This window comes from Aptenodytes patagonicus, chromosome 2, assembly GCF_965638725.1.
Source record: "Aptenodytes patagonicus chromosome 2, bAptPat1.pri.cur, whole genome shotgun sequence".
Classification (NCBI taxonomy): domain Eukaryota; kingdom Metazoa; phylum Chordata; class Aves; order Sphenisciformes; family Spheniscidae; genus Aptenodytes; species Aptenodytes patagonicus.
Genome location: NC_134950.1, coordinates 24,591,075 through 24,615,773, shown reverse-complemented (window position 1 = coordinate 24,615,773; position 24,699 = coordinate 24,591,075). Strand labels below are relative to the sequence as shown.

General features: G+C 35.9%; 1 protein-coding gene across 5 annotated transcripts in view; it reads left to right on the top strand.

Annotated features, from left to right (window-relative positions):
* Window positions 1-24,699, top strand: part of VPS13B (vacuolar protein sorting 13 homolog B) — a 497,028-nt gene that overhangs the window by 47,892 nt on the left and 424,437 nt on the right. For 4 of the 5 annotated variants that reach the window (XM_076329347.1, XM_076329346.1, XM_076329344.1 and 1 more), the window contains exons 4-7: window positions 4,290-4,413; window positions 9,201-9,368; window positions 10,521-10,702; window positions 15,821-15,995. In XM_076329347.1, coding sequence (XP_076185462.1) covers window positions 4,290-4,413; window positions 9,201-9,368; window positions 10,521-10,702; window positions 15,821-15,995 — 649 coding nt within the window. The remainder of the gene's footprint in view (window positions 1-4,289; window positions 4,414-9,200; window positions 9,369-10,520; window positions 10,703-15,820; window positions 15,996-24,699) is intronic. The other variant, XM_076329345.1, reaches the window with a different exon arrangement.

Here is a 24,699-nt window from a genome sequence, read left to right as displayed (position 1 = left end):
AGTTGAGAGAGAAGGATGTTGTGGGGGACCGTGTCAAAGGCCTTACAGAGGTCCAGAGAGATGACATCCGTAGCTCTTCCCATGTCTACTGATGGAGTCACTCCATCATAGAAGGCCACTAGGTTAGTCAGGCAGGACTTGCCCTTGGTGAAGCCATGCTGGCTGTCTCAAATCACCTCCCTGTCCTCCATGTGCCTTAGCATAGCTTCCAGGAGGATCTGTTCCATGGTCTTCCCAGGCACAGAGATGAGACTGACTGGCCTGTAGTTCCCCGGGTCTTCCTTTTTTCCCTTTTTAAAAATGGGGGTTATGTTTTCCCTTTTCCAGTCAGTGGGAACTTCACCGGACTGCCACGACTTCTCAAATACGATGGATAGTGGCTTAGCAACTTCATCCGCCAGTTCCTTCAGGACCTGCAGATGGATCTCATCGGGTCCTGTGGACTTGTGCACCTTCAGGTGCCTTAGATGGTCTCGAACCTGATGTTCTCCCACAGTGGGCGGCTCTTCATTCTCCCAGTCCCTGCCTTTGCCTTCTGTGGCTTGGGTGGTGAGGCTTGAGCACTCAGTGCTCTTTAAAAATATTTCAGCCAAGTACCTGGTCTGACACATCTGCCAAAAGGGAAAAAGGAGCGTGGTTGTGCAAACTTCTATTTGTCCTGATCCAAGGTACATTTGTGTAACAACTCCCATAAGCAGGACCTCATGTTAAAATTTTTTAAGTTTTCTAGGCTTTACTTATAATACAAGCTAGTGGGAAAAGATATTTTTGTAAATGAGTGTTATTTTCTTTAAAAATCGTCTCTCTAGATACATCATGAGTGTTTTTAGTTTTCCACTGTTGTTTGGAATCACTCTTGTCAATGCTAAATTGAACGGGCATTTATCAAATCTCATACTATAGCTATAGTTACTAGCACTTTTAGAATGTAACTCTCTTCCCACCCCCAGTATAACTTTGACTTTAACTTTAAAATGTTTGTCATCTGGTGTGAGGTGGATTTATGGTAGTGCAGTAGTTTTAGTGCCTTTTGGCCGGGTGTTTCTGATGACATCACTGTGATCTAGACATAGTGTGTGACTCTAGTTGGTTCCAGTGTTAAATAGTTTCATAATTATGCTAGTTTTGGCTGTTCGCTTGGAACTTTTTCCCATCTCTTTAATGAACATGTTTTACTTCTGGGCTTATGAGACAGCCACATGTTTGAGAAATTAATAGTGTGCTCTTAAAGTTAACATTGAGCAGAAGCGTGCAGATACAGAAAGCTTTTGGATATACGTCTACATAGGAATGTAGTTCCTATAAGGTCATGGCCACAGTTATCATCTTCTGGCAATTAAAGAATACAACATTTGCTTTATAAAGTATCAGTAGCTGTTGTGAAAAATGGTGTGTTTTCACGCTCAAAAAACCCCCATGCAGCTCTAAAACCTTTTTGATAATTGTGTAATGTAAGGAAATGAATGGATGTTATCCCAGATTAAAAAAACTTTTTTTCAAATGTTTGGTCAGGTTGAATTCTTCTTAAATGTAGGTATACTCTGTTAATTCATGTGGATTAAGTCACATAGGTATATTTCTGAGATAAAAATTTGTGTTGCTTATTGGCACCATCTTGGACCATGTACATTTTTGTTTTGATTACTTTTAGGTCCAACTTGCTCTAAATGATTACAACCATTTTCCATCACAACAGACTTGTAGCTCAGGGAAATATAAAAAGCTTATTGTATTGAATTTATTTATAGGTTAAGATTTGAGACTGTCTTTCAAAATTAACACAGTCTAAGGGTTCTTTGCCCCTTTCCTTTAAAACACGTCCCGTCCCCAAACCCCATGCGCTAGTGTGTATTCCTAACTCTCTGAAAGTGGTAAAAGCTTAAACCACTCTTATTTCATCTTTAGGTGTTAGTAATACTCTATATGATTAAAACATCTCATAGATACTGCATGAAGTTATGAGAAGATTCATTGAACATGGTCATGTCAGTACGCAGATAGAAAAGTTAGACTTCAGTGTAGTCAGGCTTGATACAGTTAACGCTTCAAAACCAGAATGCCTTCCCCATGCCCCTGGACCCCCTTTCTGTTTCTCGTAGCCAACATAAATATTAAAAGGCAAACGTAATGTGATCCTATCATATCAAATAAGTAAATAGTTGTACCACAGCATTCTGTACAATCCATAAGTGAGCTCAGGAAAGAAGGAAGTGTGCTAATTGGGCTGTTTAGTCACTCTGACATCTTGGGGTTTTTTGCAAGTTCAAAACATAAATAGCAGTATGGTGACTCATCTGAAAAAATATTTTCATGCTACATATGAACTAGTTTCCAAGAAAGAGGGTATGGTTAAAAGTTATTTCAAAAATTTTAGCTTAAAAGTCTATAATCTAATTTTTCTCGGTCAGCTGGAGATGTGAAGGAGAGGTGAGCTTTTCTGATTACAAAATATACATGTTGATGAAGAGGCTTCTGTCACCCCAGGTTTAAATATAAAGCAAGAGCTTTAAGCTGTCATTATTGCTCAGGTATGCTGTGAAGAGAGCGGTGGCTTTCTAATGAAATTGCACTGTAGTTACAAGTTCTGAGAGTGTCTTCAGGAGACTCACATTCCTTGATGAAAAGCATCAGAAGGTTGTCAGAGGTGATAAAGCAAACAAACGCCCTCCAAACAGAGTTGATGCTAAACACCCATTTCATTTTTTCAGACGTTGGAATGGGAAAGTCCTGTATGACTGAAATGGCCAAATAAGCACAAATTAAAAAACAAACAACAGCTTGTTTCAGTACTGTATTAATGACTGGAAAATCTCAAATCCTTTATGGTAACTCATCCTTCTTTTAGAAGTTATCTCTACCCTTCCAATGTACGAACGGGTCTGTCTTCTGCAATTTCTCCAAATAAGTTCAGCCTTCTATTCCCTTCCCTGCCCCCTCCTGGCCTCCCCTCCCCCCCCCGGCTAAGATTATATTGCTCATCATCTTTTTTCTTAGTGAAATGGTATTTTTCATTTTATCAGAGAATTTCTTTGTGTGTTCTGTTTTTCTAAATATGTAGTGGAAGGAAAGAAACTCTCTCTCCGATTGTTTTTGAAGTTGTAGACTTCTATTTAAAATGTATCGTTACATGTAATGTAATTTTTTTTTTATTCTTCATGCAAAAAACGTAAAGAAGCAAGTAGTATGAAGATTCCGTTTTTTAACTTTTCTGAGATTATTAAAAATGCCAGGCAGCATGCAGGGAAACACATAATCTGTCCTATACAAAAGCCCAGCACAGTTTAAACTACTTGCTTTTTGGTGATTAGAGGACTTAAGACTATTCTAGCTTCTTACTGCGCTACTGGACACTTGTTCCCCGAACCCTTCTTTCTGTGAACACATTGTGTGATCTTAGTAGTGCTATGATCCAGAGAGCATTTTGCTTTTTTTTCTGCAAGAGACTACATCTATTGAAGAGAGAAATTGGCTTGGGTCAAAAGTTGTAAGAATTTGCTTCCTCTCTAATCTGCTCTTCTAATACACTTACAAGAATATTTGCATTACTTTTCTTGGCTTTCTTGCACTTGAGTCTTGTAGTTAAACTGTTGTTCTGGAATGTAATGGGAATACTAGTGGGGTATTTAAAACCCTAAATTCAGCTAATGAAGATTTTCTTGGGTCTGCGAATTTAATCTTGTAAAGCTTGTATCATATTCTCTAATTATGAGCCATGTTTCCTGCTTCTGGATTCCTTAAGGTGAATAAGCTATACAGAAACTCAAGATGAGCAGGTGCCCTCAGTTCATTTACCTTTTCTGGGGCTATGTTTTACTATTTTAGAAGTCTGCAAAAATATTTTGCTTTGTGAATCAGCTTCAATTAGCTGTATTAGGAAGGACATGATTCTGACATCTTGGAACTGTCTGAGGTGGTGTCATGAGTAGGCACGTAAGCTCATAAAATTTGGAGGTTTCTCATATTTGTTTTGGTAGTATGCAGGGCGCTGTCTCTGTTTGAAGCAGCGTTTCAGTAGAAATGCAGCTAGATGAAATGTGTTCAATTGAACTTAATTAAATGACTGAGATGTTTGGTTTTTTTAAATAAAAGTTAGTGAAAGTATTAATTGCAAATTATTTTTTTATGTTGTCCAGCTAGTTTTGTAATAATTTCTGTAGTTAGATGCATGTGCAGGATTGAATTGATGGAAAAACAGAATTTTAATTCACCAAATCTTTACCAAGTCACTTTTTCTCCCCACCTTTATTTTCTTTTTGTTTGGTTGACTTAGTTGCTTTCTCTTCCTCTAGCAGGAAGACCACGAAAGTTGTGGCTCCAGTTCAACAAACCGCAGTACCACGGAAAGCATGAAATCTGCAGTAAAACCACGACGAGTTCAGCAGTCAGCTTCTCCTGACCCTGATTTACCTCCAGGTAATCCATAATTGCAGAAGCTGGATTGTATTTGAGTGATAGAAAATACCTAAATTTCATTCAGGTGGCCACAATGTCTAAGTTAGACTATTATATCTCTGTCCACCTACAAATCACGTAACGGTGAGTGAAATACTTGAATATTATAAAATAGAACCGAATTGCGATAAAACATAGTTAATTCTTATATCTTTTCCTTCCATTTTGTTGAATCCTTAAATTTACAGAACTCATTTATAGCGCAAGATAGATTAGCGTGAGAAACATACTGTAGGGGAAGTGTGTTAGATTTTATCCTCTGCTGCTCTGGTTCTCCTGTTTCAGATCACTCTGTTTTCTACTGCCATTAACTGCTCAGTGGTTCACATTAAGTTCTTTTCTTGTACGTTTTTAGACGTTTTGTTTTCAGAGTCTTATAATAGTTTTAAAGGTAAGGTTTCCTCTTTGAGAGTAGTAATTCTGAGAGAGGTTTCTTCTCGAGTCCTGTATCTACTAGTAGAGATGTTCACCACTTTATTCTTTTTTTTTTCTTTTTTCTGATGTGGAATTTGGCTCAGTTGAACTTGGAGATATTTATAGGATATAAAAATGCTGAAGGAACTATATATCTGATTACTATTGCCTCTGAGTTTGCACAGAAATTTGGAGTATGAGGTGTTGTTTTGTGCAGAAAAGGGAAATTGGAGAGTACTGGAATGAATTGCTGTTTGCCTTCTTGGGGCATGTAATTTTAGATGGATTAAAGACGTGACAGTTTTGTGTTAGGCTTTTTGTCTGTCTTTTGTTAACAGAAAGTTTATGCTTGCCTCGAATCAAAAGAGAGCATTGAAATTTAGTGTGTGGAACCTTATGTATTACAGACTATCATCTTGCTTTGGAATGGGTACGTGAGGAGCCAGATCTGGAGGCTCTCTTAAAGCTCTGAGATCCGATAAACTCCGGTGGCTTGGAATTGCAGGACTTTTGGCATCCACCGTTTCCTACCATGGACAGCGCTTTAGCTCTGGCATTCCTCGGCATTTGGTTCTTTGGGTCTCACCTGTAAACAACAGGAGTCAAAGGCTTGCCAAAGAGTTGGATGATTATATTGCCTTCAGTGACAGTTTTAGGATTTTTGTTCCTTAGGTTTGTTTCTGTCAGTGTTATCTGTGGACCTTCCAGAAAGGTGTAGTCTTAGTGAAAGGCTGGAGGTCTGCGTATTGTAATGTTGACACCTGATGAAGTTAAAACGTTCCAAAAGATGTGTTTCCACAGATCCAGATGCAACATACACATTGAAAATTGGTTTGCGTGTCGTCTCTTATGAATATATTGTGGTTATTAATGATTAATGTGCTCATATGAATTGCACATATTGCATTTGCAGTACTGTAACAAATTATCAGATCTGGTGCCTTCTTATGTTACTATTTAATAGATTCTGTAGATGTACTTTGTGCTTCTGTGAAACTGTAGGGCACTATCACCTCCTTAATTGTCATCACATTCCTCCTTCAACTGCATAGAGTGTGTGGGTAGTGAAGTCTAATGATTCAGAGAGCATTAGCGAAATCTTACCTTATTGAATGGACTGTAGGTTACTTTCGATGTGGTGAAGTTCTCTAAATACAGTTGGTTTTGGTTTTGTAGTTTGATGCATAAATAACATTGTTTAATATAGAGGTTCTATGTGGTAAACAGCCTCCATGAGGAGTAGAGGCCTCTTTATAGGAAGATTTTAATCTCTGTGGTATAGGGTATGGCTTTGCACATCCTCGATTTTAGTAAGATGTTGAGTTATCTGCTTAGATGTGCTTTAGTCTTTGGAGGATATAGGTATCATACCACTGTTGTAATTTGTTGAAAGATTTATTTGTCCTTTAGCTCTGCTGGGTTCTCAGAGATGGAGCTAGGCAGAGCTTAGCTAAAAATGTAGCTTTGGTAACAATAGAGCACTGCTAAATTAAGATGCTTAGATGTGACCAGTCTGATGATATCAATTCTGTTGAACCAATAGACCACTCTGTGGACTATAGTGCTACAATATTTTGGAGGGTTGGACTGAAACTGCATTCGTAGCTCTTACTGCACAGTGCAGCCTGCTGGGTTCTGGAGAATTTGGAAAGAGCATATATGTGGATTTTGTGTTGCACCTCTGGAGAGAATTTACCCCTACAAATTTTCTAGTATTTTTAGTCACTTCATCGTAGAATACCTGAATTTCAGTGGCAAAGATGGTCATAGTGTTGTATTTTAAAAATTACAGGAATAAGAAGCAACCCCCGCCTGTTTTCTCACACTTGTATTTAGAACAACCCCCCCCCTTTTTTTTTAAACTGTATTATACATGAACTTGCTGATGTTTTTATTGCTTTGTTTTGAATAGTAAGAATTACAATTTAAATTCATTTTCTTAAGACTGATCCTCACTCATGAGAATCTGATTCTAGTATATTTGAAGCTAAACTTAGTTAGAAAGCTGGTACCTGTATGGTACTTTTAACAATATACTGCACCACTAGTTTGGAAATGTCTTCACAGAAGTGTGAATCAGTTTTTATCAAATCCGTGACTCCTGTTTAATTTGAAAGATATAATTCTGCTCCCTCTTCTTATGCATTCTAGCAAAAAGACAGACAGATGAAAGTGTTGTTGCTCTTTTCCTGAATACTGCTGGAAACTATCAGTAGAAGTAGCTTTTTTTTTTTCTGCTGTGATGCTGGATTTGTAATATTTTTGTCATTCACAGCAGGCAAATGTAAATTAGATTAACTTTGAAAGACCCTTGAAAGCAAATACTGAAAAAACTTTGGACCTGTGGAGGGACAGCTTCACTTTCTTCAATGAAATTAGTAGCTTGCTTTAAAAGCATAATTAAATTACTGGTTATGATTTTATAATTGGTAGTTACATAGTCTGCAAAATTCAGTATAGAATTTTTTTTTCAATATTTTGCTTTGTGCCGGCTTCTATTTATATACAGGTCAGTTTACACCACTCTAGAGATGAATATGGGTCTCCTATGTCCCTTAATTATTGAAATAATACATCTGGTTTTCTGAATTCATATAACCTAGAAATATGTTACCATTTTAAGAAGTCAGTGAGAAAATTCCTAAAAACAAGTTATTCCACATATTTTTCAGTAGTTTTTTTAGATTGATAAGCTAAAAAGGTAAATTCAGATAGTTAGAAATCTGACAGTACTAAGCTGTCAAAATTTTGACTTTCACTGCATTTCTGGATTTCCTGTTTCTGTAGACAATGGTCTACAACATTTTCCAGATTTTGTTTTAATACAATTACAATCCTGTTAAGATGGCAGGAGATGTTAAAATGCTGTTTCTATCCTGTTGGAACTAGCTTTGCTCAAAGGGTGATGTATGCTCAAGAATAGTATAAAATGAAGCAGGCTGAGTTATGATAAGAAACGTGATATGTGTTTTATAATTAAGATTTTAATATTGAAATACTTTTAAAACATAGACATGTACCTGATCAGAATCAAAATATTCTGCTAATGATAGCTGAAAGCGTGTTTTGCATTTAATAAAATAGGTGGTTGGAGGCTTTGAATGCTGAAAAAGGAAAAACGTCTTATGTCAACTGTGTAAATTTGCAGTTGTGAAACTTAAGAAAATCACTTATGTAATGGTAAATTGTTCCATATACTCTAAGGTGAAAAGTAATATTTGAGTGTGAAAACGATGAATATCTAGAAAAAGCAGAGCAGAATTGAAGTAGCAACCTGAGTCTGCTCCTACGGATTTCACAATGTCTTGATGTTAATTTTAAGTTTTATTTGAATTAAAATTGTTGATATAAATGAGTCTTATTTAATGCAAGTTTCAGAAAACTACTCTGGAAGCCTGTGGATTTAACCCTGTATCATTAACTGGCTTTTTTTCTGCCTAGTTACATAACTAGACCTCTATAGCGTGTATTAAATGTATTTTTAGATAGAATGTGAGTAATGTTATAAATTTTAAAATACGGAAATTTTAAAGCTTGTTTTTTTCCAGCACAAATGAGTTAGCTCCATAGTTACATTCCATATACATAAAAGACGTGAATATGGGTAATATTTAATTTCTTTACCATATTGGTAAAATATGGGTGTTTACTGCATACTGGGAATTCACAGACGAGATCATTTTTCCAATCACATTACGTCTGAAAAAATTTAAATGGATTTCTTCCCAACAGGCCTCAGTGCAGGTGCTTACTATTTGGGTTGTTGACAGAAATTGATTTTGTTACACCTCACAGGGGTCTTAGTGAGCATCATGTGGATATATTAGCTTTTAGAATGAAAAAAAAAAAGTACTAGGCATATTAATGTTTAGTTAAGTTTTAAAAAAACTAGGTGAGGGGGCAAATAGGCGTAATATATGCATACTTGAAAAGTAACCTAGCAACTGGTGTTCACTTTTCCAAACCTATTTCTAAATATCTTTCAAGTAAAAAAGTCACTGTCATTTAAATTCTTTGTCTACAATAATCTGGAGTCTTTCGTTTTCGTACTTAGTTTGAAAGTTGGTTCTTGCCACCAAAAATGAATCTCTTATGCTATATTATATTCCTAGTATTTACAATTTTTTTTCGCATAGTTTATTTCATTTCTGGGATGCTGATTGACTGACCACACTGAATGTTTTAAGTCCTGTGATTTTTGGATAAATAAAGGACAATGATACTTGGTTTGTTTTGATATTAAAAAAGAACACAAGTTGGAAATAATGACTTTAGTAATAAATGAATTTGGCATCATGTCTTCCTTATAACTAAGAATTTGTTTTGTTTTATAGGTTATGTTCAGAGTTTGATTAGGCGTGTTGTAAACAATGTCAACATTGTGATCAACAATCTCATATTAAAATATGTGGAGGATGATATTGTTCTCTCAGTCAATATCACTTCTGCAGAATGCTATACAGTGGATGAGTTTTGGGATCGAGCATTTATGGACATCTCTGGTGAGTAGATATTTTTGGTTTTAGGTATCACAATGGAGGCACTCTTAAATTTATATAGAAATTTGCAAGTCTAATAAAAATGGCTCTTTATGTCAGAAGTAAGATACTTTCTGCCTGTTTTCATTTCTTCCCCTTGTCCTTCATTTTGAAGAGCCAATTATAATAATATAGATTGATTCTTAAAGCATACTTGTATGATCACAGATAATTATACAACATGTTTTGTAGTCCTCTCTGCTCATACTTGCCATCCTTCTGTGATTGCATTTCATTTTGTGCTTGCTGTTGGCAGTGAGTGCTTAGGCAGTCTGTTTCTATTTTTGTGAATGAGCAGTAGCATCTTAAGGCGTTGCAATTGTTTGTGATGATCTTAAAACTCTCTAAACAGGCTGGCTAGACAGGTAGTAAAACGTGTTGCACTGTAGTGAGCATGGCATACCAATTGCAAGATGTGTTTCATTTCGCTTCACGTTTTCAGGAAAAAAAAGCCCAACTTTTTGATTTTTATCTTTGTCTTCAGTATCTGAATGTCTCAGTCTTTGAATTACCAACGTTCACCTGTAAGTCTAGGTGTTCTTACTGACATTTGGTAGAGGTGGAATTTGGGCACAGTAAGAGTATTTTAAGATCCCACAGAAGATCTCCGGTAGAATGGGGAATTTAATTAATGGTTTCCTGACCACTGGACCCATTTCTTTGTTCTGGCTAAAATTATTACAAACTAATACAACAAAATTACAAAATCTGTTTCATGTTAAGATCACTATAATAGCTTTTGTTTGCTTTGGAACGTTCAAAAGAAAACTTTTGGGGAAAATATGCAAGATTCTGGGAGAATAACGAGAATAATATTTGTTTTATGCTTGCATATGAAGCAGTACTCTTATTTTATAAATACATCTAAGGTACAGTGAAGGGATGAAAATTTGAATTGGGTGTAACTAATTTGTCCTCACTTTTTAAGTATTCAGCTGAAAAAATCTGTAACGCATTAAATTATTCTCTTTAGTCACATAAGCAAGTACTTTGCTGATGATTTAAATAATGACCATACAACTATCTTGTATTGTTTTCTTCTAGATAAGAACATGTATGCATAACTTACTTTCCTTATGCAATATATTTTCTTAACCTATATACTTCTTTTAAAAGCCACCGATCTGGTACTGAGAAAGATGATCAACTTTTCTGACTGCACAGTATGTCTTGATAAGAGAAATGCTAGTGGTAAAATTGAATTTTACCAGGAACCTCTGCTGTACAAATGTTCCTTCAGGACTCGTCTGCATTTTACTTATGATAATCTCAACTCCAAAATGCCATCTGTTATTAAAGTAGGTATCCAAAATGATTTTTTTTTGCTACTCACTTGTGAAGTTTTGAGGTTTTTCAAAATATACTTAGAAATTTAAATTAAAATGAAAAGCTAATGCTGTTGTTTTTTGCTGAAGGGATTTTTTTGATTGTGGTTTTTTCATATGATGGAATTAGTCTATGTACAGTAACAGCATGTAAGTAAGGAAGTAATGCTCTCTAATCTTTTCTATTTTTCCTGAAGTTTTAAAATAGAAAACATAATAATTGTAAGAAAAAAAGTCTGCAGATAATCTGTTAAAGAAAAAAAAATACTGTATGCTTTAAGGTGCCTTCAGTAAGATGGAAAGGATTTTTTACTTATGTTATTGTTTCAAATGTAGCTCAAACTGTCATAAATAACAAGAAACTTCAGTGTATTAACACTGTGTAGTGAACCATGTGAAATGGATTAGCAAGCCAAGCTCAGTTCCTAGTGAGCAGGGGTGCAATATTAGTCGTGGACATCTGACACTAGGTGACGTGTTTACATTTTGCAGTGCAGAAGCAAAACTGCTGAGTTGGTGGAGAGACTAAACTACCTTTCGCTCCTACTTTTTTTTTTTTCTGCTCTGAGTAGTCATACATGTAATGTTCATCTTCCCTCCCTCCTTCTCTCAAAGTGTACCAGTGGTGCCCATGTAATTAGTTGAGAACTGTTTTAAATTGAGACACAGACTTTACACCACACTCTTCCCAAGTTTTAATAAAAAATAATCTTCAGGTGTATGCATTGCAAAATAGTCAATTTTGAGATAAATTTTGATGGGCATTTCTCAAGAATATAAATTAGAAGTGTCACTCTCTCAGTTGGCATACTGCATTTGTTTGACTCATGATGTGATTCAGGAAGTCCTAAGCTGCTGTGAACTTAAGGTTGGGAGTTAATTAGTAATCATGTCCAATTTGTCAAATGCCCCTGTTTCTTGTATGTGCTGTACAGCTGTATGCCTTTGATTACTTTGGGCAAATTTGGAGATTTGTGGATATGGTAATGGCCATATGAGTATTTATCCAGATAAGAATTGTCACTAAATACTGGATACTTGCACACAAATGTCTGGTAGTACGTATGTTTGCAGAAATTTCATTTTTTCATGTGCGTATCTTAATTTAATAATTAGATATATAAAGACTGATTCTGCATATTAGAAAGAAAAGTTTTTTCTTTTTTTTGGTTCAGAGTAACTGGTATCAATTTTGGAAATTTGCTTATTTTGAGTTTTATAAACAAGAAGTTATCTCTTCAGTGTTGTTAGGACTTTTAACCATGTGCCTTATAACTTCGGAATCTATACAAACTCCAGTGATAATAAGGAATCATCATATGACTGTCTATAGTTTACTGGTTATGGTCTTTATGTTCTGTGGTGACAGTATGATTACTGCATATAGACAGTAAATCTTGATGTTAAAAAATCTGATTTTTAAATTAGCCAAATAGTTCTGTAAATTTTGGAGAAGTAATCTGTACCTAGCTGAAGTCCTATATGCCAGTTTTGTAGAGCAAAAGTTTATGGGCAAATTACAAGTCTCTGACAGCACACTTTAATGGAAATGCTGACACAGTCTTCAATATATTTTAAAATGATACTGTTGTAAAAATGACGATCATTATATTATTACTTACAATTTTTAGTGGATGCTGGACTAAAATAAAACATACTAGAATGCACTGAGGCGTTAGTAATTTAATTAAATCTGTATTAAACTTTTCTGGTTATCTTTGGTGGTCATTTATTCCCCTGCTCTTTTTTAAGGCACATTTCAGTTTGTTCAAAGGTGTCTTTTATATTTTTTTGTATATACTCTGATATCATTTTTTTTGTTATGTTGCACGTAGTTTACTTACCTTTCTCTGTTTCTTTTTTAATGTTTCTCCTTTTTTCCTCTTTTTTTCTTCAATCTTTAAACATAAAATATTGTTTATGAAGATAGTCAGAAATGTGCTCAATTATATAAAAACATGTAAATATATGATGCTAGATTAATATTTAAGTGAATTAACAATTGTTTTTTATGATCCAAAGAAGAATGGTCCAAAGGTAATGATTTTTTAAATCTTAAATCTTTTCTAGTATTTCACTACCATACTGTTATGCAACGAATAGATCTACAAATCTGTTGACCCTCACAAATTTTACATTTGATAACTTTCTGATTTGTTGTATGCATGGAGATTGTGCACTATAGATCATCAGCATGCAGTTTTTAAAAAAGACTGTCTTTAATATATTAAACTATTGAATGGAAAAAGCTGTATTTTCTTACAATTGAAGTAAAAGGAGCTGTTACCAGTAAATATAACTACTTCATTAATGGAATTAATTCAAGGATGGTTAAAGCTTTTTAAAAGTCTCTGCTGCAAATGAAATTACTGCAGCTGCAGTGCATCTGAAGGGTAGATTACTGAATGCCAGCAGCTTGTGTTCTGGTGGTTTGTTTCCCAGCTAAAGACAAAAGCTGGGATTGAGCAGCACTCAAATCTTTTTCTCCAAATCTGTGAAGATCTCTGTAATGAAAACTTTCATACTCTGTGTTGTTCACTTGGTAAAGCACATCTGTTTTTCAGTCTTGAGTGAAAGTTTCCAAGACTTCCGCGTTTGTAATAGCATATGCTCTTTTGGTTTCTTTGTAGGGACTAGAATATTTTTATAACCTGTATTAATTTTGACTACTATGTCTATGGCAAAGTTTTGGCCAAACTAATGAGTTTAATTTAAGTTGAGACTTCTCAGAGGAGGACAATTCTTAAGTACTTGGATATGTATTTGTGTGCTTTTTGGGAACACTAAGCTCCTATTTTTAATTTTAGAATGAAAATAGTATACATGGGGGGAGGTGGCAAAACACACGTAAAATGATTAGAGTTTTAAGCTTTGTTGCTTTTCTTGTTGAAATCATCATGGGATGAGACAACCATGAGACAGATGAGCTGATTTGCACTGGGGATGTCAGTCCTGCCTTCCCCTATTTGCAGCAGCAATGACATTTATAGAATCATAGAATAATTTGGGTTGGAAGGGACCTCTAAAGGTCATCTAGTCCAACCTCCCTGCAATGAGCAGGGACATCTTCAACTAGATCAGCTTGCTCAGAGCCCCGTCCAGCCTGACCTTGAACGGTTCCAGGGATGGGGCATCCACCACCTCTCTGGGCAACCTGTGCCAGTGCTTCACCACCCTCAGCGTAAAAAATTCTTCCTTCTATCTAGTCTAGATCTACCCCCCTTTAGTTTAAAGCCATTCCCCCTTGTCCTGTCGCAACAGGCCCTGCTAAAAAGTCTGTCCCCATCTTTCTTATAAGCCCCCTTGAAGTACTGAAAGGCTGCAATAAGGTCTTCCCAGAGCCTTCTCTTCTCCAGGCTGAACAACCCCAACTCTCTCTTGCCTTTCCTCATAGCAGAGGTGTTCCATCCCCCTGATAATTTTCGTGGCCCTCCTCTGGACCCACGAAAATGATCAGGGGGATGGAACACCTCTCCATTTGTCTGACCTGTCAGTCATCTAAGTCAACTCACTATGTTGACAGAAAGCTAACTGGACAAGAAGAAATAAAAAGTTTTCTGCTGGTTGTTAGTGAGATGAGTTCCACTGGCAATGTAAGAGCAGGATCATGATGGGACGGTAGTACCATACAATAAGTCCAGGAGTGTAACATAATTTCAATTAAGCCTCTATATAATTATGTTCATTGTCTACAGTGCTACCTAGTGTTCCTGTCCTCCACTATGACATATGCCTCTTGTGTGACTTTTAAAAAGGCTTCTGGTAAAATAGTCTTCCCCCCCCGCCCCTTTCCAAATCTTAAGACGGTTATTCGCTCTTTATCCTTCCCGTTGTTCATTTGCGCGGAAAAGATTTATTATTGACAACTTTTAATTAACTGGCCCTGAAAAGCTGGTATTGAAGGATTAATTTTTAATTTCCAAAATGTATCTTGGGATTTTACATGCTGTTTTCTTTCAGAGAATTTTAAATAATAGCAGAATTCTGATACCTAAAAATCTTTCCTCTAGTCTATATAAATGGTTGATACTATGTTGTCGCTCATTCTGTATGACTAAGGCTGTGGCTTTATTAATTTGCTCATATAAACTTATTAGTGAAGTCTTATTAGTATATTAGCATATTTTTATACAAATATTTATTTCACTACTGTATTTTTACCAGCTCATGGATGTGCAGTACTGTTTACAAAGTTATTTTGAGTTTCTTGAATTGGATTGCATTAAGGCCAACGCTGATGTGTAGTTACTTTCTATTTCCATTTTTTTTTCACCCACAACATTTAGAAACTGGACCTGGAGCTAGAAATATGTCAAATGCTACAGACAGTAATTTTATTACAATAATTTTATTTTATGCAGCTCTTATTTTAATGAAAGGTAGCTTTCCTATCACATCTGTTTTTGTCTTTTTATAGCATGATCACATACTCATAAAAATATTCTGAAGTATTGAATAAAATGGCTAAAATATTTAAAGAAGGATAAACTTTCATTCTAGTAATTACAGTCTTTGCAAAGCTTGCTTTCATTTAGAGAAAACTGCTTAATTGCATGTTTGAACTGGAATATCCAGAGAAGCCGGTTTTCTGCACTTCAGTTGGAATGAATCCTTCCCCCCCCCTCCGCCCCATTACTTGTCCTCTTGCAACAATGTTGGGAGTGGGAAAGAATCAATATGAAGGACCTTGTATATTAAAACCAGTATATCTAGGATTTCTTTAGCATGCAGAGATTTTTGTGAAACTCTACAATGAAAATAAAAGTTTAATCAGATGCACTTATGTGACTTATGTTTTAGAAATCTATTCAGCAACGGTTGTAAAAAACAAACAAACAAACAAAAAACAAACAAACAAAAAAAAAAACCATTACATTTGACTTTTCAACCTGAAGATCTCTTGTGTAGCAACCCAAAGAGTATGTTTTTGACAGTCATTGTTTGCAGCCCTTTGCCTTGTGTTGTAATGCAGCTATTGTTTTTAGAAATTAGAATGCATATACAAAATGAATATGGAGTTGTATGGTTTAAAAGCTGGCTTTAATGGTAGAGCTTTGTTGTTATTTGCTTTTGTTCTCTTTCATGTTATAGATTCACACATTAGTTGAAAGTTTGAAACTTTCAATCTCTGATCAGCAGCTTCCGATGTTTATACGTATAATGCAACTTGGGATTGCTCTTTATTATGGAGAAATAGGCAACTTCAAAGATGGGGAAAGTGAAGATTTGATTTGCCACACTAAAGATATGTTGGGAAATATCACAGGTAATTACAATCTTTACTTTTTAAAAAGAAATGTTAAAAACACTAATTTCTTTGCTTTTTACAAATATAAATGGCCAAGGTTAGTCATTGCAAAGTATCTCGGCAGTCTGCAATTTGTTAGAGGCATTCATTGTGCTGAGTAAGTATGCAGTGCTCTAACATCTTCTTCATGTTATGTTCTGAAAAATATTCTGATGGTCCTGCCTAAACTGAGGTTAAACTTTATCCAAAAAGACCATTTTAGGAGTTGTGACACAGTAGGGTACTTTGGATTTATCTGTCACTGTATCGTGCAACAAGGTACCTGTCCTTAGGCAACTTTGACTTTTCTCTTTTGTTTAGTTCAAATGTGGCTGCTGCCAGTTTCAAAGTGATGTGTTTTTCCATCTTTCTTTGAAACTTGTTACTGAGAATAGATATAACAGCATTTGTTCTAAAGAGCAAAGTATACTTTGCACTATGTTTTCAGTAGTTCTGTCCTTTTACATTGTCTGCTCTCCTCTGCTTTTTATTTTCATATAACATGTATTCCCTCTTCTACATGATCATAGTAACTCACTGTGACATGATCATTTCAGGAGCATTGCATTGATGAGGGGTGAATTCTCTTTACCTTTGTGTGACGGCTTCCCATCTGCTGCTTCCCAAATATTGCTGGGGTTACAACAGTGATGCATCTTGAGCTGTGAACCTTTCACTCCAGCCTCAATTTTATGTGGCTTTGCTAGAAGCCTACCAACTTTGCTACTGTATTTTTATTTTTTTCTAGTTGTATCATGTCAGGTATTTTGAGTGTTGAGGTTTTGTTAGGTGAATTGTTAGGAATTTGCAGCAACATAAGAAAGTCATATTGGTGCTTAGTTTATATTAAAATCTAAAGGAAATAAAATTTCTAAGTAGGCACTAGAACTTAAATACTTTCCTGTTTATTCACTTCTGTGTAAAATATAAACACAGAACGTTCAAGAGTCAAGCAGTCATATTGACTTACATCATACTATCTTTTTTAGTGATTTAATCAGGAATGTCATGATCTTGAACATCCAAACTTGAATCTGAAGTTTTTGTAATGTATCAGGCACTAAATAAAAGAGGAGAGGGAGGATGGACTGTCATTCCAAATTCTGAATTTTCTGCTCTAGAAAAGCATAAAAACAAGAAGTTAATTTGCTTGTCAAAATAGGGAACTTAAGAGATTTGTATTTTAATTTTAATCTCTCAAGACATAAATTTTTGATACCTTTCCAAGGTTGAATTTGGATTTGGGGGAGTAAGAAGAGATATTTACCACACAGCCAAGAGCATGATAACTTCTAGAAAATTCTTAGAATTATATGTGAAGGTGATGTGGCACTCTTAAGCTATACTTATGTTTATAGTATTACAACTGTTTGAAACTTTGTGTAAACTATTAAATTAATTCATTTTATTCTGTTTAAGAAATATACAATTTTAATTTACATACGTTTATAATTTTTTTTTTGATCCTGTGTTACTGTCTTCTCTGGTTTCAGAGAAATAAATACATTATTGGAAAAATTACAGCAATGGAAATTTTTTTGCCAAGATATAGCCTTCAATGTTGGTTGGCACAGGTAACCATTTCACTGTCATGCCAGATGTAGAATTCTCTGTCATGCTCCTGCTGTGTGGAACTGAGCAAATAAATAAGATGTCTGTAAATAGTTCTCTTGTATTTTCTCTAAAGTTCAAATAGTTTTCTGCACTAGAAACTATTTGCCTTACAAGAAACATGGAGTTTGTTACACAATACATGATTAGAAGTACTTAATTAATATTCTGAAAATATTAACTTAATTTTCTCCTGAGACTTAAAAAGCATACAGTTTTAGAAAAATCATTAGTGTGCATTTTAAGAACTCCTTGCATCTAAGCAATGTTTTAATTGTACTATTTGCAGGAGAAAGGGTGAAGAACTTTTCTGTGAAGAGTTGCATTACCCTTACTTTCAGACAGAGGGTTCTCTTTGTACCATGAGTATCTTTCTTTCGTTCCCATCAAAGTTCACCCAAATTTGGCCAAGTTTTCGTGCTGTAGAGAATTATGATGTATTTAGAGTTGCTTGAACTTTGTAGCTGGATACCTGGAGCTACGAAGGCGAGTAGGACCATTTGAATATAAGACATTGAAAGAATAGAGAAATCGTATGAGTCAATATGAGAACAGCTGGGACTGGTAAGCATTGATTTTTCAGATTAAAAGATCTAAGGATTGGAGACAAAGACTAGCTGGGTAATGAGAAGACTGGGATGAACAGCTGTAACTGGAAGAGGACGGAAGTCGAATAGGAGAGATATGCAGGTTTTGTTTGTTTGGCTTCTTGTGGTTAGGGTGTGAGATGAGTGGTGAAACAGAAATACAGTTTAAGCGAAGATTAAGGTTAAAACAAAAGGCTTCTACCTACAAGTACTGAAGTCTTTTCTGCATCTAGAATGGAACTTGAGATTCTTATGTCCAAATACGAGTAAAATCTTTGGTAATGTGTCTCTTGTCATCCTTATTTCTAATGTATGTCCTCAGGAAGGTTGAATTGCAGTTGCTATCTGTAAATCTCATTTGCATTCTTTTTTTGAACAATTGTGAATGTGACTTCCTAGTTTTTCATAAAAACTAATATCGGGTAACTTCACACTGATGTACACAAGAGTTGTCAGAAATTAGACTAAGGTTGCAATGACAAGAACTACCAAGGACAAAATCTGTAATTTCCTATGCAATTTTTGTTCAACTACACTGTGCTCAAACATTGTCATTGTACTTAATTATATGATCATATCTATTTGACAGAACTATCTCCTTCAGAACACAAAACAGATGGCAATTGTTGGGTGGCCAAGCCAGAGCTTTAGAAACAGTTCTAGAAGTCCATTCCTGTCTTCACTGCAAAATATTTTGCCACTTACAGGCTAAAACTGTTACCAACGGTTTTCCTTCATACCATTTATGCTTGTTTCCTGCATAGAGTTTAGTATATATGTAGGCACACGTACACACTCATGTGCACATGCACGTGCACACACATAAATAAAACTTTTAAATATCTCATTATTTTTTTCCTCTTGTTCAGTGCAGTTAAGCAGGAGTGCCAAATTGACATTAACCAGGTTACCCATACCATCAGTTTGTGAGTTTACTTTTTTTTCTTCTGACTTCATATTATATCTGTGTCTGAGAAGGAAAAAAAACCCCGCTTTCTTAGCACTTCATGGTGCATTTGTCATCCAGACTTCCAACCACAGATTTGAACTTTTCTGAAGAAACTTCGAATGTGCTACTATTTTCAGAAAAAAAATATGTAATCAAGTACAATAATAAATGACATGTATTATCTGCTGAGCTCTATTAGCCACATTTTTTTTCCCCAAGAGTAACACTTCATGAAATCCAAGACTAATTCCACTGGAATTGTGCCTAAATTCTTTACAGTTTAATAATGTACAGACCTCCTTTATAGATTATATTTTTATAAGTCTTTGAAAGGGTTCTGAAGATTCATTAAACAGTTTAACCCAGTATTTATTAGTAAGCAGTCCCCAACCTTTCAGCTTAAAGAGTTTACTGGGTTCAGTTATCACTAATTCTTAGTCTTTTGGATGGAACTTATTATGTCATTGTTGACATAATAAAATCAGTCACCTATCCATGTCTAAGAATATTCCAGCAGCAGTTTGTTCTTGTACACCCAAACCAAGACCTTGAGATTTGGCAGCAGGGTAGCCTGCGTCATAAACATAGATTTTGCTGCCTGAGTAAAGTCTGCTCAAATTCTGTTAAGCTGAAAGCATTCAAAATACACAGGTAAAATTACAGGTCAGAAATACAGGTAGAAACTTGATTTAGTTTGGTATGTAAATTCCCTTAGTACTGCATTGTCTACTGGACCATGCTCCTGCTCAGGGCTGGACAGGGCTTTTGCTTCTGGGGGGTTGAGGGCTGCCTGAATTGTGGGCTTGGATGTCTGACTGTACTGGTAGTGTGAAGGAGAAAATGGATGTATTTCAGTGCAGAGAGATACAAAAGTGAGAGGGTTTGGACAAAAGCCTATGGCAGAAGCAGCAGTTGTAGTTGTGGTGGGCTGGGACTTGAGAATAAGCTTTTGGTTTGTGGTGGAAAAAATTGGCTAATGTAACTAGAAATGAAAACAATTTAGGCATGAAAGAGGACAAGAAGCCAGCATGCGAGGGAGAGCTGGAATTTAGTTGGATGGAGTTGCTGAGGTTGATGATCTAAGGCTGAAATACTAGAGCTGGTTAAGTAAAGAATGATCTGAGAGGTTTGAAGAACAGAAAAAGCTCAAGCAGAGGAGGTCTGGCACTTGCTGGGCAAAGAAATACAAACAGTGGACTAAAAATGAAAAGTTACATGGCTGAGGGAGGGGTGCAGGGCAGGCGGGCAGACAGCTGAGATGGGTCTGGAGGATGATGTTAGGAGATGCTGAGCAAGAAGTTTGGGACAGATGTGAGAAGCTGGAATCATGAGCAGTATGAGCTACAGAGTTTCTGAGAGTGGTTTTAACAGTTCCTGGTGCTGCCTCCTCTGAATGATTGCCCTGAGATTCTGTATTATGAAAGCTTTGTGTTTTTTTTTTTTCTTTCATGAAATAAAATCTGTGACAGGTGTGATTCCAGCATATGAAGCATGTTTCCCAGGTGTAAAATGGCAATAATAACAGTACCTTTCCGTCCCAAAGGAATATTGTGAAATTTTCTAATATTTGTAAAGCACACTGACCCTGTCGTGATCTTTACTCTGGAAAAACTAAATGAAAATAAAGAAGGCCTTTGTGAATGCAAGTAGTTAACACTTTTACAACACTAAACAGAATAAAACGTTGCATAGATCCTATAAAACTCAAATTTTTAATGGGCTGAAGTGCTCCTTATTGAAAACTTGGTGGTAAGAACAGTAGCATGGGGAATTTTTTGGGATACCAATGGAACAAAAAGCAGATCAAGAGAATGAGTTTAATATATTGGCAGCTTTGGGCTGAATATGAGATTTGACTTGACTGAGAAAACCAGGTGCAAATAATTTGTGACAACAAGAAATTCAGGTGAGCATTAGTTGTTGGAGAAGGAATTGACTCTGCAATATTCTATTAGGATAAAAATGGGAGAACTGAAATAGATTTATTTATCCGTACTTGACTGAGGAAAAGCAGCTGTGCAGTGTGTTAAAGAGTTTGGGTAGAGGAGAGTTATTCCTAAACAGTGGAGAAAATGATCCCCAGTTTGACTGAAATGATGTCAGGATAAAAGGTTGTGTGTGCCAAATTACTTTTATGTGTATTTTTTCTTGTCCCTGCACTTTTTGTCTGTCTTCTCTTGAGGGTTAAAGAGATGGAGATATACATACAGTCTTTGTACCGGGGTATGTAATATTGTTTCAGCTCTTCATGTTTTCATGTGTTTGTGGGGTAAATGACCTGTGCAGTAAACCCCACAGTTGTCTTTTTTTTCCTCCTTCCTCCTTCCTCCTTCCTCCTTCCTCCTTCCTCCTTCCTCCTTCCTCCTTCCTCCTTCCTCCTTCCTCCTTCCTCCTTCCTCCTTCCTCCTTCCTCCTTCCTCCTTCCTCCTTCCTCCTTCCTCCTTCCTCCTTCCTCCTTCCTCCTTCCTCCTTCCTCCTTCTTTTTTTTCTCCCTCCCCTCCAGTCATCTCCCTCCATTATTGGAGCTTCTTCCTTGCCTATATACTTCAGTATCCTCCCAGGGAACAGTAGGTATACTTGCAATTCATATTTCAACACACTGTAAAGATGGAGTGTAGACAGACAACTGCGGAATGGGGCTTGTGGGGTCAGTGCATTGTGCAGCAGCTGTCTAACAGCCAGTGTGACAGTGAGTAACTTTGTTGTAGGCATTTATAATAATGCATTGTAACTGGTTGCTGAGATCCCATATGCTGAGGATGGGTATTGAGGTCATTGTATGGAGATGGCCAGATTTCATTAATTTGGAATACATGTTTAGGCACATAGAATTGTTACATCTGTTAAGATCAGTTAAATGAGCAGCAGTTAAAATGAGTAGCAAATTAAAAAAAATTAGTAAAGATTAAATCTTCCCAAATTGTAAAGTTCCCAGGTTGGGGAGATTGAATTTGTTTATATTAAATATTTTTATTGTTTTAGGAACTATAACCTTTTTGTGGAGAACTAGATTTTTATGAATGCCTTTTAATCATCTATTTTATATTGTCTTGCCACTTTTTTTTCTTGAAAAACATTAGTACTCCTCCTTAAGTAGAGACCCCAAAAAATCTGATTAAATCTTTGAAAGGCATGAGTCACAGGTTGACCTTTTGTTTTCACTTATTACATAAAAGCTTAAATATAAGGTCAGTTTTTCTGCTGCTGATTTTAAAAGTGGCTTAATGCAGATGGCAGAATGCAAGCATTTTTTTTTTGTAATGCTTCCAGTGAGCAGAGTGAATTTCCAATTGATCCGCTTGAACTTGTATGTGGAATATGAAACAAAAACACTTTTTGGATTGGCATTGTCAGACAACTAACACCTTCCTCTCCCTATTGGGTATCTGCACTTACATATCACTTTGAGATTAATAGTCCTGTGATTTGTACCCAACCCAGAGGCACTTGCCCTTTTGGTGTAATATTTCAAATTATCTAGTCTCCTTTGCCATTAAAATAGAAAATAGATCTCCTATTTCTTGTCCTGGTTCTGTTGTTTTATAATCACTGCCACTTGTTTTGTAGCTCACCCTTAACTAACTCATACATCTGCTCCTAATTTTATTGAGGTTGGGATATTGTTTAAATAACTGGAATTTTGAAATAATTGATTAGCAACCCCAAGTAATATCATGGGGAGCATTTTAGAATAATTATTGGTGTTATTTCAGCACTTCAGAATTGTTGTGGCATCATTCTTTATTTGGAATTTTCTTAACAAATTTGGAAGGTGATTCTTTCCCTCCTTATCCATCAGTTCTTCACTAGGGTAGTTTCAATTTACAGTAAGACAAGACAGGTGGACTAGGAGTAGAAGCTTGGGGAAGTTTTTTTAATAGGTGGAAGTATATACCATGAAAAAGCGGATTCTCTAGAGTTGAACCTCAAGCTTTTGTATGTTACAGTCACATTCCATATCCAGTAGACTGTGCAACTCAGCAGTAAAAGGGAGTTATGATTTCTTCCCTTGATTTGCGTTTGTCTGTAAGGTGGGAGCATATTCTGGTCTAGTTGGATCCAGAGGTTTGAGTTTAAGGAAGATGTTCTCGATGCAGAAATAAGAAGAAACCTTTAAGTCTTACTATTTTGCAGTACTGATTCCTGGCTACACGAATCACTGTAGTGGGTTGTCTTGGACAAAATAAGTGTGATACTTCCTGAATGTGTAAAAGTACTGTCACTTGAGTGTGCGACTGTTGTAATATTGTATTCATGCTACAATTATGATGGCATCAGATTTTCAACTAGAAAGTGTTGGGGGTACATTTGCTTTTAAAAGGAGATGCGGAATACTTTTCAGACTAGAGCTTGGTACATAGGATTTTAGTTTCTGCTGGTGTTGGTATCGGTATCATTTCCAGTTACGTGCAATCTCCTTCATCGATATTGCTGTGCTTGTGTAATGCATGTGTAATAGATTATGAGCCACTGTTTTTTAGTATGTACTGTGAAGTAAAAATAGTTAAACATCAAAAATCTAAGCTACTAGCATAGTAAATATTATGAGTTGTCTTGTGACAGTCAATTTATTGTCTTTCTCTGGTATAGATCCAAAATTAACATCCAGAATGAATGGAATAAAATTCAGTTTGGCAACACAGCCACTGAATAGTATAAACGTATTGGAGGGAACTTTTACAAACATTGAACTTGTTTTTTTTCCGTACGTTAGTCATTTCTGTGCATTCCTTATGTAATAAATACATGCAAAGGAAAGTCATACAGAGAATATTTATTACTCTGAAAGCATGTGTGTTATTACATTTGAGATTCTCCAAGGACAGTTCATGCTGCAAGGACAAATTTAAGGGCTATTGCATTCTCAAGGTCAGCGCCAAAACTTGTTATCAGCCAGATAACTCTTGCTCCTTGCAAATTTCTTTTTTTTTTTTTTTTTGATGTGATTTATTCCATAAGTATTCATAATTAATGATAACGTTGTCTTAGCTGTGAGTTTGCAGTAGCTTCTTTAGCTTATAGCGGGTAAAATATGGATGAGGAAATGAATTTTAATATCTACATATTTACTGATACAAGAATGAACATCTACAGCTGTGTTCTTGAAGTACTTACCAAGTTTCATTTATGCAGTTTCATGGTTGATTCAACCAGATGAAAATTTATGCTATTGCCAGCAGGGATGGTGATGCATTCCCTCTCTCTTCCCCAAGTGCCAGCACTTGTATTTATGTAGCCACAGGCTAAGCTGGATCTGCCTTACCTGGCTGAAAACTAATACAGGCAGAAAAATAAATAGACACAAAGAGTAATTTTCTACTGAGTTAGTTCCAGACTTATGGTGAGAGATACCAGTTTCCAGACTCTTAGAGATAGGTATCTCAAACCCTTTAAAAGAAAGGAGAATGAATTTCTGAAGATCAAACTTGATTTGAACATGGAAACAGTGAGATGCAGTCATACTGCAATCTTGTAATTTATATTACAAATTTGTATTACAAAGGCTCTGCAGAGGGACCTGGACAGGCTGGATCGA